At 51.9% G+C, this 15779-nt stretch overlaps 2 protein-coding genes across 2 annotated transcripts; both read right to left on the bottom strand.

Moving 5' to 3' along the window:
• Window positions 1-441: 441 nt before the first annotated feature.
• SOCS1 (suppressor of cytokine signaling 1) lies at window positions 442-2165 on the bottom strand. The gene is made up of 2 exons (XM_087815118.1): window positions 2106-2165; window positions 442-1540 (listed from the first exon to the last, which is right to left on the bottom strand). The coding sequence occupies exon 2, from the start codon at window positions 1487-1489 to the stop codon at window positions 857-859; it is 633 nt and encodes a 210-aa protein (XP_087671244.1). The 5' UTR covers window positions 1490-1540; window positions 2106-2165; the 3' UTR covers window positions 442-856.
• On the bottom strand, window positions 1491-14280 carry TNP2 (transition protein 2). The gene is made up of 2 exons (XM_087815208.1): window positions 13843-14280; window positions 1491-1643 (listed from the first exon to the last, which is right to left on the bottom strand). The coding sequence occupies exons 1-2, from the start codon at window positions 14278-14280 to the stop codon at window positions 1491-1493; spliced, it is 591 nt and encodes a 196-aa protein (XP_087671334.1).
• Window positions 14281-15779: the final 1499 nt, after the last annotated feature.

Genomic DNA, 15779 nt, shown 5'->3' with positions numbered 1-15779 from the left:
TCCATTTCAAACAGATCCTCTGTGGACAGCCAAAACAACACCCAAGTGTCGTCTTTGACACAGGAATGACCAAAGGCAAACTTACCCCTGCACTGGTTTTCTCTTCTGTAAAATGGGTAAAGAGCCTTGCTTCATAGGATTGTCTCAATAGGATTAAGTAAATGGAAGCAGGTAAAGCTCCAGAAAGGGCCTGGTACACATTAAGTGCTCAAACATGAGCTGCCATTTTACCAGACATACAATACCAAAACTAGACCAACAGTTCTTCTACCGGAATCTGTGGAGGAAACCGGAGCAGGGTTATTTGCCACAGAATATGGACCACACACCACCTCCAGCCAAACAGGTCAGTCATAGGATCCCTTACCCCTGGACCCATTCAGAACCAAGGAAAACCTCTGACTAAAGCACACGCTCCAGAAACTTTTCTTTAAAAAAAAAAACTTTCATAATAAAGTTTATTATCTAAACTGGTTGTAAAAAATATAAAATAGGATTCTGCACAGCAGAAAAATAAAGCCAGAGACCCTCCCACAACCCCTGGTTTGTGCAAAGATACTTGGGTATATGTAAACATGAAGAGGTAGGAGGTACAAGTTCAGGTCCTGGCCCCAGATACAGTTAAGTTAAGCTGCTACTACAACCAGGGGGACCCAGAGGGAGCACCAGGAGGGGGGCACGCCCCCAAGAGTTGGGGAGGGGTCTGCGGCCTCGTCTCCAGCCGAGAGGGGGAGGGACCTCGCCCCCCACACCGGCTCCCTCCAATCCAGGCGGGGAGGGCACCCACGTGGTTCCAGGGAAATAATAATTAATAATAAAAAATAAGGCGCCCAGTTAATGCTGCCTGCGCGGCCGGTCAGATCTGGAAGGGGAAGGAGCTCAAGTAGTCGCGGAGAACGGGGTTGAGGGGGATGCGCGCCAGGTTCTCGCGGCCCACGGTGGCCACGATGCGCTGGCGACACAGCTCCTGCAGCGGCCGCACGCGGCGCTGGCGCAGCGGGGCCCCCAGCATGCGGCGCGGCGCCGCCACGTAGTGCTCGAGCAGCTCGAAGAGGCAGTCGAAGCTTTCGCGGCTGCCGTCCAGGTGGAAGCGGCCAGCCTGGAAGTGCACGCGTATGCTCGTGGGGCCCGAGGCCATCTTCACGCTGAGAGCGAAGAAGCAGTTCCGCTGGCGGCTATCACGCACCAAGAAGGTGCCAACGGGCTCGGCGCGAAGCCGCTCGTGCGCCCCGTGCACGCTCAAGGGCCCCCAGTAGAAGCCGCAAGCGTCAAGGAGCGCACTGGTTCGGGTGATGCGCCGGTAATCGGCGTGCGAGCGGAACGTGCGGAAGTGCGTGTCGCCCGGGGACGGAGCCGGGACCGCCGGGCAGGGCCGCGGGCGCACCGGGGTCGCGGGCGAGGAGGAGGAGGAGGAAGGCTCTGGCCGCCGTCGGGGCTCTGTTGCCGTGGAGATTGCATTGTCGGCTGCCACCTGGTTGTGTGCTACCATCCTACACGCGGGGCCAGCCGGAGGGGTGGGCCATAGCGTTCCGGGGGTGCGCTGATGGGGAGACATAGGTAGTGAGCGGAGTCTGGGTGGAGCTGGACAGGTAGAGGCCAAAGGCAACTGGGGGTGTGGGGGGCTTAAGGCCGAACCTCTGACCCTAAAGGGCCGAGGGCACAGGACCAAGCCGGCGCGGCCCCTTAGAGTCTCAGTGGACTAATCTCAAAAATGGGACTTCCCGGCGCGCGGAGCACTTCCAGGCGGTGGGGGCTTGGTGGGGGCGGGTCCAGCCTCCTGCAGGCTGAGTTTGGGTAAGCGGAGGGGGGCGTGGAGAGAGGTGCCAGGGAGAAGCCTGCCCCACTACGGGGCGGCCCTCGGCTCGCCGCCTGCTGGCCAGGCCCGGGATTGGCGCCTCGTCGGGACGATTTGGGCAAAGGCAGGAGAAAAGCTGCGCGAGGGAACCCCACGCGCGGGGGGCTGCCAGGGTGGGGCCGGCAGGAGCCAGGGGCTGTGGCGGCCGCGACCCCGCAAGGCAGTCTTCAAGGCCAGCCTGACACCCAGCTGTCCTTTCCTTTCCGTTTACCCCTCTCCCTCCCGCTTCCTTGCCCAGAGCCCGGCTCACCTGGCGGCGGGGCGCTGGGCGCCGCAGGAGGGGCGGCGGGGGGCTCCGGGGCGGCTCTCGCGCATGCTCCGGGGCCGGGAGCCGTGCAGCTGCCACGGCCGCAGCTCGCTCTGCTCCGCGCCCGCCCCTGCACCAGTCTTTTAAACCGGCTTGGGGCGGGGCCCCGCGATCCGCGGCTCCGCCTCTTGGAGACTCCACCCTGCGGCCCACCCCTCCCGCGCCACTTTCGGTTTCTTTTTCTTTGGTTGGAGGCCAGGCCGGCTCAACCTTTTGCATACACTCTCCCCTGGGAGCTCCCCGGCCCAGACTTAGCCTCGCACCTTCTCCTAGGAACCCTCCATCAAGGCCTCTGGCCTCGTCCCTGAACCCTCTGGCCACTTCTCGGACGCCCTCTTCGGACCTGGTGCCTCTATTTTGCCCCTCTGCCTTCGGCCGAAGATTTCTGCAGCCTAGCCTTTTAGTATACTCCGAACTAGCCCTGACACGCCCCTCTCCTCTCCAGGTGTCTCAGCACCCATCTCAGCGGAGCTCTGCCCTCTACTCCGCTGGAGCCAGACCCCTCCACCCGGCCTGGGGTCCAGCCTGAAGGTCGCAGCCTCGGACCCCTCGGGACTACTCCAGCCATGCCCTTTTCCAGTAGTCAGTAGTCCAGGACGCTCAGGACAGCCTCCCCCGCACTCTTCCCGACCTGCTGCTGTCCGTAGTCTTGGCTTGGGCTTCCCAGGAAGTGGCGGCCTGACCACAGGCTTCGGAGGAACCCTTTGGTGGCGCAGGAGGGGCACCTCCACTGCGGGTCGAGTTCCTCAGAAACCGGGCGGGGCCCGGCAAGGTCCCCCGAGGCCTTGGCTTGTCCTCCTACGCTGGAGAAACTGAGGCTTTGGGAGGGCTCTGATTTGGAGTGACTGTCACATGGGGAGCTCCGCAGGAGGCCCGCCCCCCTCACTTTTATTTTGGAGAGAGCGGCTGGGCACCTCCTAACGCACTTTGGAGCCCAACGAAAAGATAGTGCATGTGATGATTCTTAAAACCTACTGTTTCATACTGGCAGTCCTTCTCTTCCCCCACTTCCCACTGCTCAGTCAAGCATCTACCTCCACCGAGCACGCTTGGGATGGATGGTGGTGTAGGCTATAATTTGTTCATTTATATGTTATCCAGTGATCCTGTCTGGTAGAAAGGTGCGGAGTAGGTACCTGACTGGAGCATGTGTTTTTGAAGGAAAGGAAGAAGGAATGAGGGTTGGGGCTGGTGGGTGGGTAGCCTCAGAGCCTGGAGGGGATTACACAGAAGACAGGACAGGCTGAGGGCATGGTGGCTGGCCTCACGCTGGCATACACTGCCCTCTGCAGGCAGCTCTCAAGTGGCAGCCTAGCCAGCTCCTCTCCTTGAAGCCCTGGTGCGTGCTTTTCCTGAGGCCTTTTTGCCCCGGAGAAGAACCCAGGCCCCCTGTGTTTCCTCCTGAACACAGGAGGTAGCTTAGAACTAACTCCATCAGCTCCCTGAGTTGTGTGTGACAGCAGTTAGTGTTGCTCATGGATGTGGTGGTCCTGGGTCGTGTGCGTGTGCATGTGCATGCACTTATGTGCAAGGGGTGGCAGAAGATGCAGAGCCATGCATGTGCCAGTGGGCAGGTGCTGTGGTAATTCAGGAGCCGGACTATGAACCCAAACTACCTGGGATCCAATCCCACCTCTTCAACTTTCTAGCCTTGTGCCCTTGAGCATGCTATTAACCCCTCTGCCTTGGTTTCTTCACCTGTGAAACAGATAATGATAGTACCTCCCTCATGGCTGTAGGAATTAAATGAGTGATCATGGGTCCGTCAAGTGCTTAGAATAGTGCCTGGCATCCAATAAGCATTCAGTAGGTGTTTGCTGTTGTTGTTGTTCACCCAAGGGCACCTGTGGGTGTGGCAGCGTGTTGGAGCCCGCAGACACATGGCTTCATTCCTTATGCCCATCCTACAAGCCCTAGGCCAGGGAGCACAGGTTAGAGGAGGCACAGGCAGAGCAGGAGAGTTTCACCAGGGCAAACCAGGCCCCTGGGTGCTGGCCATGGGGAGGGGTAGCACCTCCTTGTCTTCTTGCTTGAGCTGGGGCCAGGTGTCCAGGCCCAGAGAAAGCAGCCAGGCAGGTCTGGCTCCTGCATGACTTTTCTTCCTACCAACATGTCTCCTTGGCAGGCTTCTGGGCAGAGGGAAATCTATAAGCCAATGGCCCATATGTCCCCAACCCCCATTGATAGTCTCTTGGCTACTTGGGAGAGCCACCCTTTTTCCTTGGGGACTGGTTCCTCCTTTTCTTGCTCCCCCCTCCCCATCTTGCTGCTATCCTCCCACCCATCCCTGTGGAGCCCCCTCCTTCATTTCATTTACTGATTCTTGTGATGTATTGGCCTAAGCTGATTGTGTATAAATGCTTTATAGTCCTTAGAATATTGGATCGGCTTACAGCAACCCAACCTGCCCATTTTACAATAGAGAAACCACTTGCTCAGGGACACACAGCTTAGAAGAAGGAGCAGAGACAAGATTCGTACACAGGATATTGGACCCCAAAGCTTGTGCCCTTGTCTACTATATTGTAAACTCCCTCCCCCTGCCCTGGTGATCTCAAATCCTGATCTGTCTTCAGGAAAAACAGTAGATACCAAAGAAACTAGAGATTCATTTGGATCTTGAGCCTGCTTAGGGAGGAGTGGGTACAGGTCTGCCAGCTTCCCTCTCATTTATAAGCCTGGGGAGCTCCAGGTTTTGGCATCCAAGCCTCTGTCTTGCCCTTTGTGGCTTTGGGCCCTACTGAGTCTCAGTTTCCCGGCCTTCACAACAGCAGTAGCCCTTCCTCAGACCTGTCCAGATTCTGGTTACGAAAGCATGGTGAGTCAGGCCCCAGTTGCTGAACCCACGTGGGTTCTCTTCAGTGCCAACATTGACGGTTACTGTAGCTTTGTTTTCATTTTCTGAAGTCCCGAGTTCAAAACGAAACCAAATGTAGATGCCAAAAGAAAAAAAGAAATACACTGATTGACAAGCATCTACCTCCTGGGCTGTTTTTTCTGGAGGAATGGTGCTAGGCTCAGGAAGCTAGGCAGCATGGGAGCCTTGAGGAGCTCAGAATCTGCAAGTAAGACTGGACTCCAGGTCTACTGTTTCCCGGATGTGTGAGCTTGGGCATGCAACTGCCCTCTCTGGGCCTCATTTGACCCACCCGCAAAATGACCTCTGAAAGTTTTATACCTCATAGAGCAGCAATGCGTGCAAAGCCTGAAGCAAAGTGCCAAGCACAGAGAATGTGCTTAGCACAAGTGACTTCTTGTCACAGGGTCAGTTCTGTGTCCACAGCTTGCTGGGCCATAGCCAGGCATGTGGGATGGTTCTCCTCTCCAACTTGGCAGGCTCTGGCAACCCAGAAGTAAGGGACCTAACCCTTGGAGCTCTGTTTTGCAGTTTTTCTTTCCAGCTTTGGCAAAGTCCTGCTGAGAAATGCAGCCCCTGGACAGGATGTGTCATCCTGAAACTGCTCTCTGCCCCACTGCTCCTCAGCTCCCCTTCTCATCTGACACTCAGGGCAGCCAAAGTTCCCATGGGAGTCTGTGCCTCTGGAGAGCCCTGAACTGTGGGGTTTAGAGCATGGATTCTGCTATCAGCCGGCCTGGGTTTAAATCTGTCACTTAATGAGCATGTGGCCTGGGGCAAGCTTTAGCTTCTCTATGCCACAGTTTCCTTATGTTCAAGATAAGGGTAATAATATCTATTATTTTACTTCTGTTTCACTTCTTTGGTATTTATTCAGTAGGTATTTATTGAGTACTTACTGTCTGCCAAGCAGTGGGGACTCAGGGGTCTTCCAGCAGACCTGGGGGAGACAGTGAACTCACAGGATCTTTTCAGATCATAGTAAGTGCCATGGGGAAAATAAACAGGGAAATAGGGAGCCACAAGGTGTTTATAGGGTGAGGGAGGAGTGAGATAAGGCAGTGAGGGACGCCTGTTGGAGGTGGTGATGTGAAAGCTGAGATCGTTCTAAAAGTGGGGGACTAGAAGTCCAGGTAGAAAAAAGAGCCAGTGCCAAGGCCCTGAGGTGGGAGTGTGTGACATGCTGAAGGATCCGAAAGGGGTGAGTGCAAGGGTGGGGCCTAGGGCTTGACAGTTGATGGGGCAGGGCCTTGCTGGGCGGTGGGAAGGGTTTGGGATTTCACCTTAACTGAAGGAAACAACCCTAAAAGCCCAGGAGACATGGTAGGACTGAGTGTAGAAAGAAAGAGCCCTCTGGCTGCTGACCTTCCAATAGCTAGGGCTTTAGCCACGATGACCTTCAGTAGGGATCTTGGGACGTACCTCAGGACTATCCCTCACCACCCCCTTCCCCTGCCTGGAATGTCACCACACTAGCCCCTGAAATGGGTGTAAAGACTCCTCTAAGGGAGACCTGGGACATTCGTGCTTTGTAGGAGAGAGCACTGCTCTGGGAGTCCAAGGCCCAAGTTCTGGGGTCAGCCATTACTCCCCAGGAGACCTTGAGAAGGGATCACCATTTGCTTGTGACAACTTTTTGGTGTATTGTCTTATTTCCTTTCCCTCATGGTTCTGGAAATTTTGTGTCACCATTTGTCAGAGGAGAAAAGCACGACTCAGGGAGCTGGTGGAACTTGGTGGAGGTGTTTGGGGAGCCCTGCTTCACTGTGTGTGGTAGACCCTAGTCCTAGCCCCTCCCAACAGCAGGAAAGATCATGTGTTTCAGTGGGGGAAGGCCTGTGCAGCTGGGGACACTTGAGTGCAAGGAGAAGGTTCTCCTCTCGGACAGGGGGAGCCGAAAGGCCAGGGAGTGATGACATGAGCCGGTGGCGGAACTCCAACGTGATGACAGGCTGGCTCCTTGGCAATCCTGGGGAGACTTGATGAGAACCTTCTAGCAGACCCATTTATCCCTGTGTGACGGGTGAAGAAAGGAGAAATTGGTCAGAGATGATGTGAAGGAGCTGGTACTAACCAGCTTTCAGAAAGTAGCCACTATTTTTGTGTTAATAACTCCAAAACAGGAGGGGCTAGAAAGAGGATTTCTGAGAGCACTGGTTGTGGATTCCAAACATACCAGGTCCCAGTCCCAGCTCCCCACCCCACCCATATCAGCCTGTGGCTTCAGGCAAATTGACTTAATCCAGTGGCTCAAAGAGCTGCCACAAAACCCAAGCTGGCAGGTTTGCTTTTCCTCAGCAAATCCCTCAGGACCTCACCTGAGCCTATTTATCCTATTTTTACATACTGTTCTAATAAGCTGTCCTGGTTCCCACCCTGCCCCATCCCAGAAGGGGCAAATCAGGTGTCAGCAGCCGACGGCAGAGCAGTAGCGGTTACCTTTGGCAGGTGACATAGAGGGGAGGGGAAAGAATTTGCAAAGCTCTGAGCCTAGACACAAGAACCCAGACACAGCGGGCCGGGGATGTTGAGAATGAGGGGGCAGGAAGACTCCTCAGCTCACGGGCCCCTCACTGTGAGGAAGCTGTGGAGAATGGCAGGCACCGTGACAAGAGGTTGAACGTGGCCTGGTTCTCTCAGTTTGAGGAGCCGTCTTGTTTTGGGGCACACTGACCAGCAGCGGACTTGACAGTGGCCCATGACATGGCAAAGCCCAGGATCTGTTGGTACAAGAGGAGGCACCTGGCCAAGCTGGCAGGGCCCTGAGCAGGATCCAGAAGGAGGGGATCCTTGACCTGAATTTTAAAGAACAAGTGGGTCTTAGCCCAAGGAATAGAAGGGAGAAAACTCCTGGCTGAGCACAGCACAGACACAGGCCTGGAGACAAAAAACTGAGGACCTGAGTGGCAAGTGGCAGGAGATGATGAGCTTAAGCTAACCCGGAGAGGCGCTAGTGACGCCATAATTGTTTACAGACAGAGGCTTGTCTAGGGAAAGGCCTTGGGTTGGCCTTGGCCTCCCCCTGCCCTGGGGCAGAGAGTCCCTATGGGCAGAGCCTTCTGAGTCACTTTGCCCAGACCCTTAAACCCAGAGAAGACAGTACTTCAAAGTCACAGAGTTTACATTCATCATTCTTGTATTATCTCTTCAGTGTCAACAAAGCTTTGCTGAGCACCTACTAGATGCTTCGCTAACGCTCATTTCCTTCCCTCCCCTTAATTTACTTTTTTATTTTCTTGTATAAAATAACTAAAGCATTTCCCCTCCCAGATGTAACCCCAGGCACCAGCTTGGTCTTTGTCCTTCCAGGTCTTTTTCTGTGCCTTTACATACCTGCATTTTCCCTCATAAGCATACAGTGTTGCAATGTATAGAATTTTTCCCTCTATAAAAGGTTTATCTTTCTCCACCTGCTCTTTTCACCCAACAACGTGTCCTAGCAACCTGGATAATTACATATAAATTAACTTCATTGTAAAAAATTACATCTATGTTTAAATGCATCCTCAGTGTTCATGTAGCCATCCCCTGTGGATGGGCACATAAATTATTTCTTGTTTTTTTGCTCTTGCAAACAATGTGGTCCTGCACCTCCCTGTACAAGGTCTTGGCACACGTGTGAGAAACACTTGTACAGTTTAAATGCTAATAGACACTGCCAGTTGCCCACCAACATGCCTGTGCATGTTTGTCCTCAGCAGTGACATTTGGCCATATCCGCTTCCCCATGCCTTCACCAGCACTTGTTATTATCCAACCTTTTCCATTTTTGCCCATTCAGCGGGTACTCAAGTAGCATCTCACCATTGCTTTAATGCCCACTCTTTCATTTATTGAACAAATATTTACTGAGCTCCTAATACGTGCCAGGACTGTGCTAAGTACTAGGGATACAGCAGTTGAGAACAGCCTGGCTCTTGGACCTCTTCACAAAGCATAAGGTGCAGATAAGGCTTGGAGAGGTTAGGAGACAGGCCTGGGATCACCCAGAGAGGGAATGAGGGAGCTGGGAGTTGACCCTGGGTCTGTGTTGCTACAGAGTTTGAGGTATCTTTCCTCCTGAATTGTACCTCAAATGGGCATCTCAGCCCAGGCTCTGCACCCTCTTCCCTGACTGCTGGGTCCCCTAGTGACATCCAGGGCCTGCAGGCATAACAGTGTCCCAGGCAGCTGAGCAGACAGCCCTCTGCAGGCAGGGCTGCATCTGTTCCCAGACTTCACCTCACCCTAGTATGCCACTGAAATGAACCAGAAAGGTAAGGTGGTTGCCTTCAGTATCTGCATAGCCTCTCAGTGGCTGAGTTGGGCGTCTGTTTCTCTCCGTTTCCTGGATTTGGGTTTCCAGCAGGCCTACCCCCAAACTACTGTCACCCCACCCCAAACCAAGTAAGTGAAAGAATGAATCTGTGGTTTGACATTTTTCCTCTTGTCATCATGTGTCCGTGAGAGGGTGGATGTGTGCCTACGAGAGCTTGCTTGAGTGTGTTTCAGTATGGGAGGGGAGGTGTGTGAGAGCCGGCCTATATATATATGAGGCGGGGCTGTATTTGAGAGTCCTCATGTGAACTTGGTCACTATGTCTGAGTGGCTTTCAATGGTGATTTCTTTGTGTATGTGACTGGATATCTGTGTTTATGCCACTTTTTTCCTGCATGTTGGTTTCAGGGAAATGTGGAGTTAAGAATGGGTCCATAAACCACACATATAACCCAGTCTGCTGCTTCCCAGTTTACTTCTTCTATTATGGAGATCATGTCTCTATAATAAAAGATCTGCCTTCAGTGATCATATTATAAAAGAACACTTAAGGGAATAGGGAGGTCCTTTGGTGAATGGAGCTCAAATTGACTTTATCCTCTGACCCTCTTTTTCTACCTACTCCCTTAAACGTGCTCCCTAGAAGTGCTTCCCAAACTTTTTTGCAGTGTGGAGTCAAAGATTATCATGGGATTATGTGGCTTTACATTTTTAAATAGGAACCAGGAGGTTTGGGGGAAAAGATGACTCTCTAATCTTAGACATGCCCTCTAGGAGACCTTGATGAAATCATTTCACCTCTGAGTCTCGGCCTCTTCATCTGTAAAGTGGAAACAGTAATGCCTCCTGCTGAGAGTGTGTGGATTTAGTGGAAATATTTTATGTCAAAGCATCTGGTACCTAACAGGCGCTAAATAAATGGTCATTTCCCTCGCCTGTTTGGGCCCTTCCCCATACCTCTCAGAAGGTGTGTGGTATCAGCCTGCAACATTTCCCTGCTGCGAGGGCAGGTCAGGGGACACTGAGTGCAGGCCGTGTCCCAGACCCTCCTAGATGCTGGCATGGTCATCGCTTCAGTGAACCCCCAGTGACCCCTCAAGGGAGGCACTTTAGCCTCCCATTTTATAGAAAAGGAGACTGGGGCACAGAGGGAGGAAATGACTTGCTAAGGCCACCCAGCTGAGCTCCGAAAGAGGACCTTCCACTGTGCACTACTGCCTGTCCTGCAAGACTCAGACTTCTTTTTAATTGAGCTATAATTGACGTATCATTAGTCTTGATGAAATGACATATGCACCTGTTATGAAATGACCACCACAATAAGGCCCCTTTCGGTCCCTGTCCCTCCACTACAGACACCCCCATCATTTCCATCTATCCCATCCTTCACCTCCATGTGTTCTCTCTCGTTCCTTCAGCCCAAATGCCAAATGAAACACAAAAAGGGATAAGAGCAACCATGTGCTGATCTCCCTGAGGTTGGAGTTACCACCCTGCTAGACAGATCAGACAAGTCTCAAGGAAAATGTGACTAGTCTGAGGTCCCCAGGCTAGGACTGTGGGAGCCAGTATAAACTGAGGTCTGACCTTAAAACCAAGGCTCGTGGGCTTGGAGGTAATTTACATGCGACTCTGACCATTCCTTAATCCTTTAATCTGGCAACTAGCATTTCTTCAAAAATAAATTGTCTAGTACTTTTATATGCCCTATTAATAATAGCACAGGCCCTGGCCGGTTTGGCTCAGTGGTTAGAATGTCCACCTGTGGACTGAAGGGTCCCGTGTTCGATTCCTGCCAACAGCACAACCTCGGTTGCAGACTCAATCCCTGGCCCTGGTCAAGGTGCGTACGAGAGGCAACCAATCGATGTGTTCTCTCTCTCTTTCTCTCTCTCCCATCCACTCTCGGAATAGCAATGGAAAAAGTATCCTCAGGTGAGGATTAAAAAAATAAAAAAATAATAGCATAATGTCATTGAGTACCTACTATGTGCTGGGTGGACCTAGAGACCACTTCATATACATGATCTCGTTGAACCCCCCAGCCACCCAGCAAGAGATCCATTTTATAGATGAGAAAGCCCAAGTTTTCTCTTGATAATTGATCTAATTATCTAATGACACAACTTCTTATCTCCTAATTCATTTGGAAGCTACGTACCTATAGAACTCTCTTCACCTTTGTCTTCCCTTGTGGCCCTTAGCCCAAGGCCTGTATAAGTAGGAGCCCAGTAAATGTTTGCTGGACCTGACCAGTGTGGCTCAACAGTTAGAGCATCAGCCCGCACACCAGAGGGTCAAAGGTTTGATTCCAGGTCAAGAGCACGTACCTGGGTTGTAGGTTCGATCCCCGGGCCCCATTGGTGCACGTGCGGGAGACAACCATTCCATGTGTCTCTCTCACATTGATGTTTCTCTCTCTCTCTTCCCTTCCTCCCTCCCTCCTTTCCACTCTAAAAATTCAATGGACAAAATATCCTTGGGTAAGGATTAACAAACAAAAAATGTTTGCTGGAGGAGGAACTCAGTCTCTCAACCCATCTGTATTGGATCCAGGTCTCCAGTGCCATCCTTCAGTCCCTCTCTCCTGGCCACACCCTACCAATGGCTCTTCTTGTCCCTTCTGTTCTCTACAATCCAGCCTCTAGACAGTAGCCAGCACCATCTTTAAATACTTGCCCCAAATATAATGTCCAAGTTCCCCACAGCCTGCAAACCCCTGCATAACCTGGTCTCTTCTGGAAATCTCACCTCCTTTCTTGCCACCTATATACCCTGTACCAGTCTTTGGAAGACCCCAAGTTTTCTTGTTTTAAAAAAATATATATGTTTTTGTTGATTTTAGAGCGAGAGGAAGGGAAAGGGAGAAACATCAATATGAGAAACATCGAATGGTTGCCTCCCACATGCACTCCCGACCAGGGACTGATCCTGCAACCTGGGTATGTGCCCTGACCTGGAATCCAACTGGCTGCCTTTTGGTGCATGGGCTGACGCTCAGCCATCTGAACCGTGCCAGCCAGGGCTTGCCCCAAGTGTTTTACACATGCTGCTTCCTTGGCCTGAAACCCCAGCAGAGTTGCTCTGCTTTGTATTATCTTGCTCCCTTGGTACAGCTTATCATGACTGGCAATAGTATGTTCTTTCTCTGGACAGGGCCTTGTGTGTCCCCCCACAGCCCCTGAACATACTTGGTCCCTTAGTAAAAGTTAGTTGAAACAGGTGAGGCACACAGCAGGGAGATATGAGCCAGGATAAACCAGGATTCAAATTCAGGATGCGCTGGACTAAAATGCACATTTCTAACCCCTCTTCCTACCTATCTCCTATGCTCCTGGGCTGGCTACTGCATGTGGATCACATGAACAGTGTGTGGGCCCCTGGGCATCCCATGTGTGCACACTTGTGTGCATGAATGTGGGAGCATATAGGGCAAAGTAGGGCTCTGCACAAGCAGAATGTTGTCTGTCAAAGGCTTCTTGGTGTCTCCACCCCGTGTTGGCATGGCTCCTTACACTTTCATAAGGTTTCATCACAAGGCATGTCCCTGCTCCCCTGTGCAACCTCTTTTCTGCTTTGTGCTACCAAACCAGGCCCCAAAACACATGACCCGTTAGTGAAATTAAAATGCCAACTCAAGGAAAGTCATCCAGTGTACAAGCTTTAATCATTGTTGCATAGAAATCACTTGTAGTAACACATTCCTGCAAAACTTTGACTTCTAGCATTCCATGCGTGATGGTGTTTCTCATTTGGGTGACCGACACAGGAACAAGCCATGGAGTCCAATCTCAGTTATATTTCCGCCCTAAGTGATAGGAATAGGAAAGGGACCCTTTAATAGTTGTGCTTCATGAAGTCACTAACCCTCTCCTTTGGGTTTTGGTCTGCTCATTTGTTATGCGATATGGGCATAGATAGAGCATAGACTATCGTCAAGTTCCTTTTGAGCTATGTGAATCCATCCATCCCATCCACTTAAAAAGACAGAGTGAAAAAAATAAAAAGACTGGGTGACTCATAACCCATCCATGAATCACCCAGTCTTTTTATCCAATATTCCTTTCATTATTTCAACTATATCTGGGCTACCCACCTAGTTTTAGTCCAAAAGTCTTTTCTTCCATCCATTAAATTCACCCATCCAATCAGTTCACCTACCCATTTGTTTGTCCACAATGATCTAATCATCCACCCAACTGACTAGTTAACCAATTCACCACATCCTTTAACGACATCCAAACTTTGCATTCATTCAACTGCATTCTTCTGTCCATTCATCTACCCATCCCTCAATCTACTTAAGCAACTAGTTAACCCTCCAATCACTCATCTCTCTACCTAATCACACTTCTATTTATCCGCCCAGCCTCCCATCCCCCACCCATCGGTCCATCTAGCTAACCTGCCACCTGTCCACTCTCCCAATCAACCCATCCACGTTATTTGAAGAACTAGTCCAGCAACGTGCCATACACACAACTGCCATAGTTTCTCCTCCCTCTTGGCTTGGAGGCTGCAGCCTCCACCTCTGCCCCCAGTGCGCAGCCGGGCAGCCCCCCTCACCTGGGGGCTCTGTGGCCCTTCCCCACCTGCGTGAAAAGTACCTGAGCTTCGCCTTTTTGTTTTGTACACCTGCTGGCTCCTCTTGACCACTTTCCTCTTTTTCACTTTTCCTTGCAAATTCTTTCTGTTCTTGGTGTAGCTGCAGGAATGGGTGGTGGGCCGGGTGGGGCCGTGGTGGGAGTGCATGGTGTGTTTGTGATGCCTTGGTGGCGGGCTGGGGCTTGGACTCTGGCTCTGATGGCCAGGTGGGCTGCGGTGGCCGGTCGGGCTTTGGCTGGGGCCCTGGCTTCGGCTGCAACTCTGGCTTCGGCTACAGCTCTGGCTGCAGATATGGCAGTGGTGGCTGCAATTGCAGTGGTTGCAGGTGTGGCTTTGGGGCCGAGAGTTGCTATAGGGCTGGGTGTGGGTCACGGGAGGGTTCTGTGTCTTGGTGTCCATGGGAGGCCACACGTGGAGGGGCAGAGGCCGCCTCCTCCTCCTCCTCTTCCAGCACACCCAGCTTTACAGAGCCCCTGGCATCCCCTAGTTATATAGTTGGGCCCAATTGTGATGGCACAGGCCATGGAGGTGTAACAGATATGGCCCGGCCGGGACAAAGCCCCCTACCCCTTACCCTAACCCCAGGGTGGGGCAACTTTCAGGGGGCCTCTGGGGTAATCCCATGTGTTGGTTAAAAATAGGGACCCCTTGGGTCAGATCATGCTGGGTCCACATCCCAGATGTGCTTTTCTCTTTCCTTATGGTTCACTCACCCGGGCTTTCACCTCTCCAAGTCCCAGTTCCCCTATCTCTGTAGAGTGAGGACAATAAGAATGCCTACCTCCTAGGGACTTCAGACATATTAAATGAGAGAATCTGTGTCCAGCGGTTGGCTCAGGGACAGCCCACAGTAAGAGCTCAATAAACATTGCCAAGCATTCCATCTCTTTTTCTGATTCCACCCAGGCAGCTTAGAGGCCAGGGGCACAGTCCTGACCCCATTGATAGTTGTTGGTGTGTGCCTGTGTGATAAGATACGTAGTGCAAGGATAGATGGGTGGGTAGGTGGATGTTGAATGGATTGGATGACTTATCACAGGGGTGGGGAAGGTAGGGCCCATAGGCCATAAACAGCCTGCAAAATCATTTGGTCTGGCCCTGCCAAGACAACTGCAGGCAGGACTTGAAATTCAATAAATCTAGGACCTTTTTTCATAGCTAATTTTTAAGTTGGTTATTTTGTATGGCCTGTGAATGATGTTATAAATATCCAAATGGCCCTTGGCAAAAAAAGGTTCCCCATCTTTGGCATATCGGATGGATGAATGATAAGAGGAATGAAATCGACTAGACTGATGGGTGGTCCTGGGGCCTGCCTGACAAGCCCACCTCCCCAGCAAGATTTCAATTTGGGAGTTTTAGAGCCACATTCAATTCCAGTTTGTGCTGATGTCATATCTTGGGTAGGTCATTTTGGTTTTTGAGGCTTGGCTTCCTTACCTGACAGGGATGTCATTCCTTCCTTCCTCGTGTTCTTGAGAGCCTGAGGTGACTGTCAAGCCACAGGAGGCTCTTGAAAACCCTTTTCTCCCCCTGACTCTACCTTCCTCCCTACCAATGAAGCCCCACCTACAGTTGGAATCAGGCCCACCCCCACTCAGATCTCCCAGCACCTAGGGAAGAAAGCCCAAACCTGTTTTCACATGAGACCCTGTGAGCACATGCAGCCCAACCCTTCCCACGCCTGGGCCAACACCCTTGGGCTTAGCTCTTGGCCACTCTCAGCCTGCACTTTCCCCCTCTCTCCCATGAAACTACCTCAGTCTCCCTCTCCCCTCCCCTGGCAGGCCCCCAGCCCATGTCTACTTTTGCACTGTCACTTGCATACACTTTGCCTTTTGGTATAAGGCTTTGCTTGTATTATCTGCTTTTATTAAGTTTATTTCTTAACAAGCATG

This window comes from Miniopterus natalensis, chromosome 3, assembly GCF_054644295.1.
Source record: "Miniopterus natalensis isolate mMinNat1 chromosome 3, mMinNat1.hap1, whole genome shotgun sequence".
Classification (NCBI taxonomy): Eukaryota; Metazoa; Chordata; class Mammalia; order Chiroptera; family Miniopteridae; genus Miniopterus; species Miniopterus natalensis.
The sequence above is the reverse complement of the archived record's forward strand: the minus strand, read 5'-3'. Positions and strand labels throughout refer to the sequence as shown.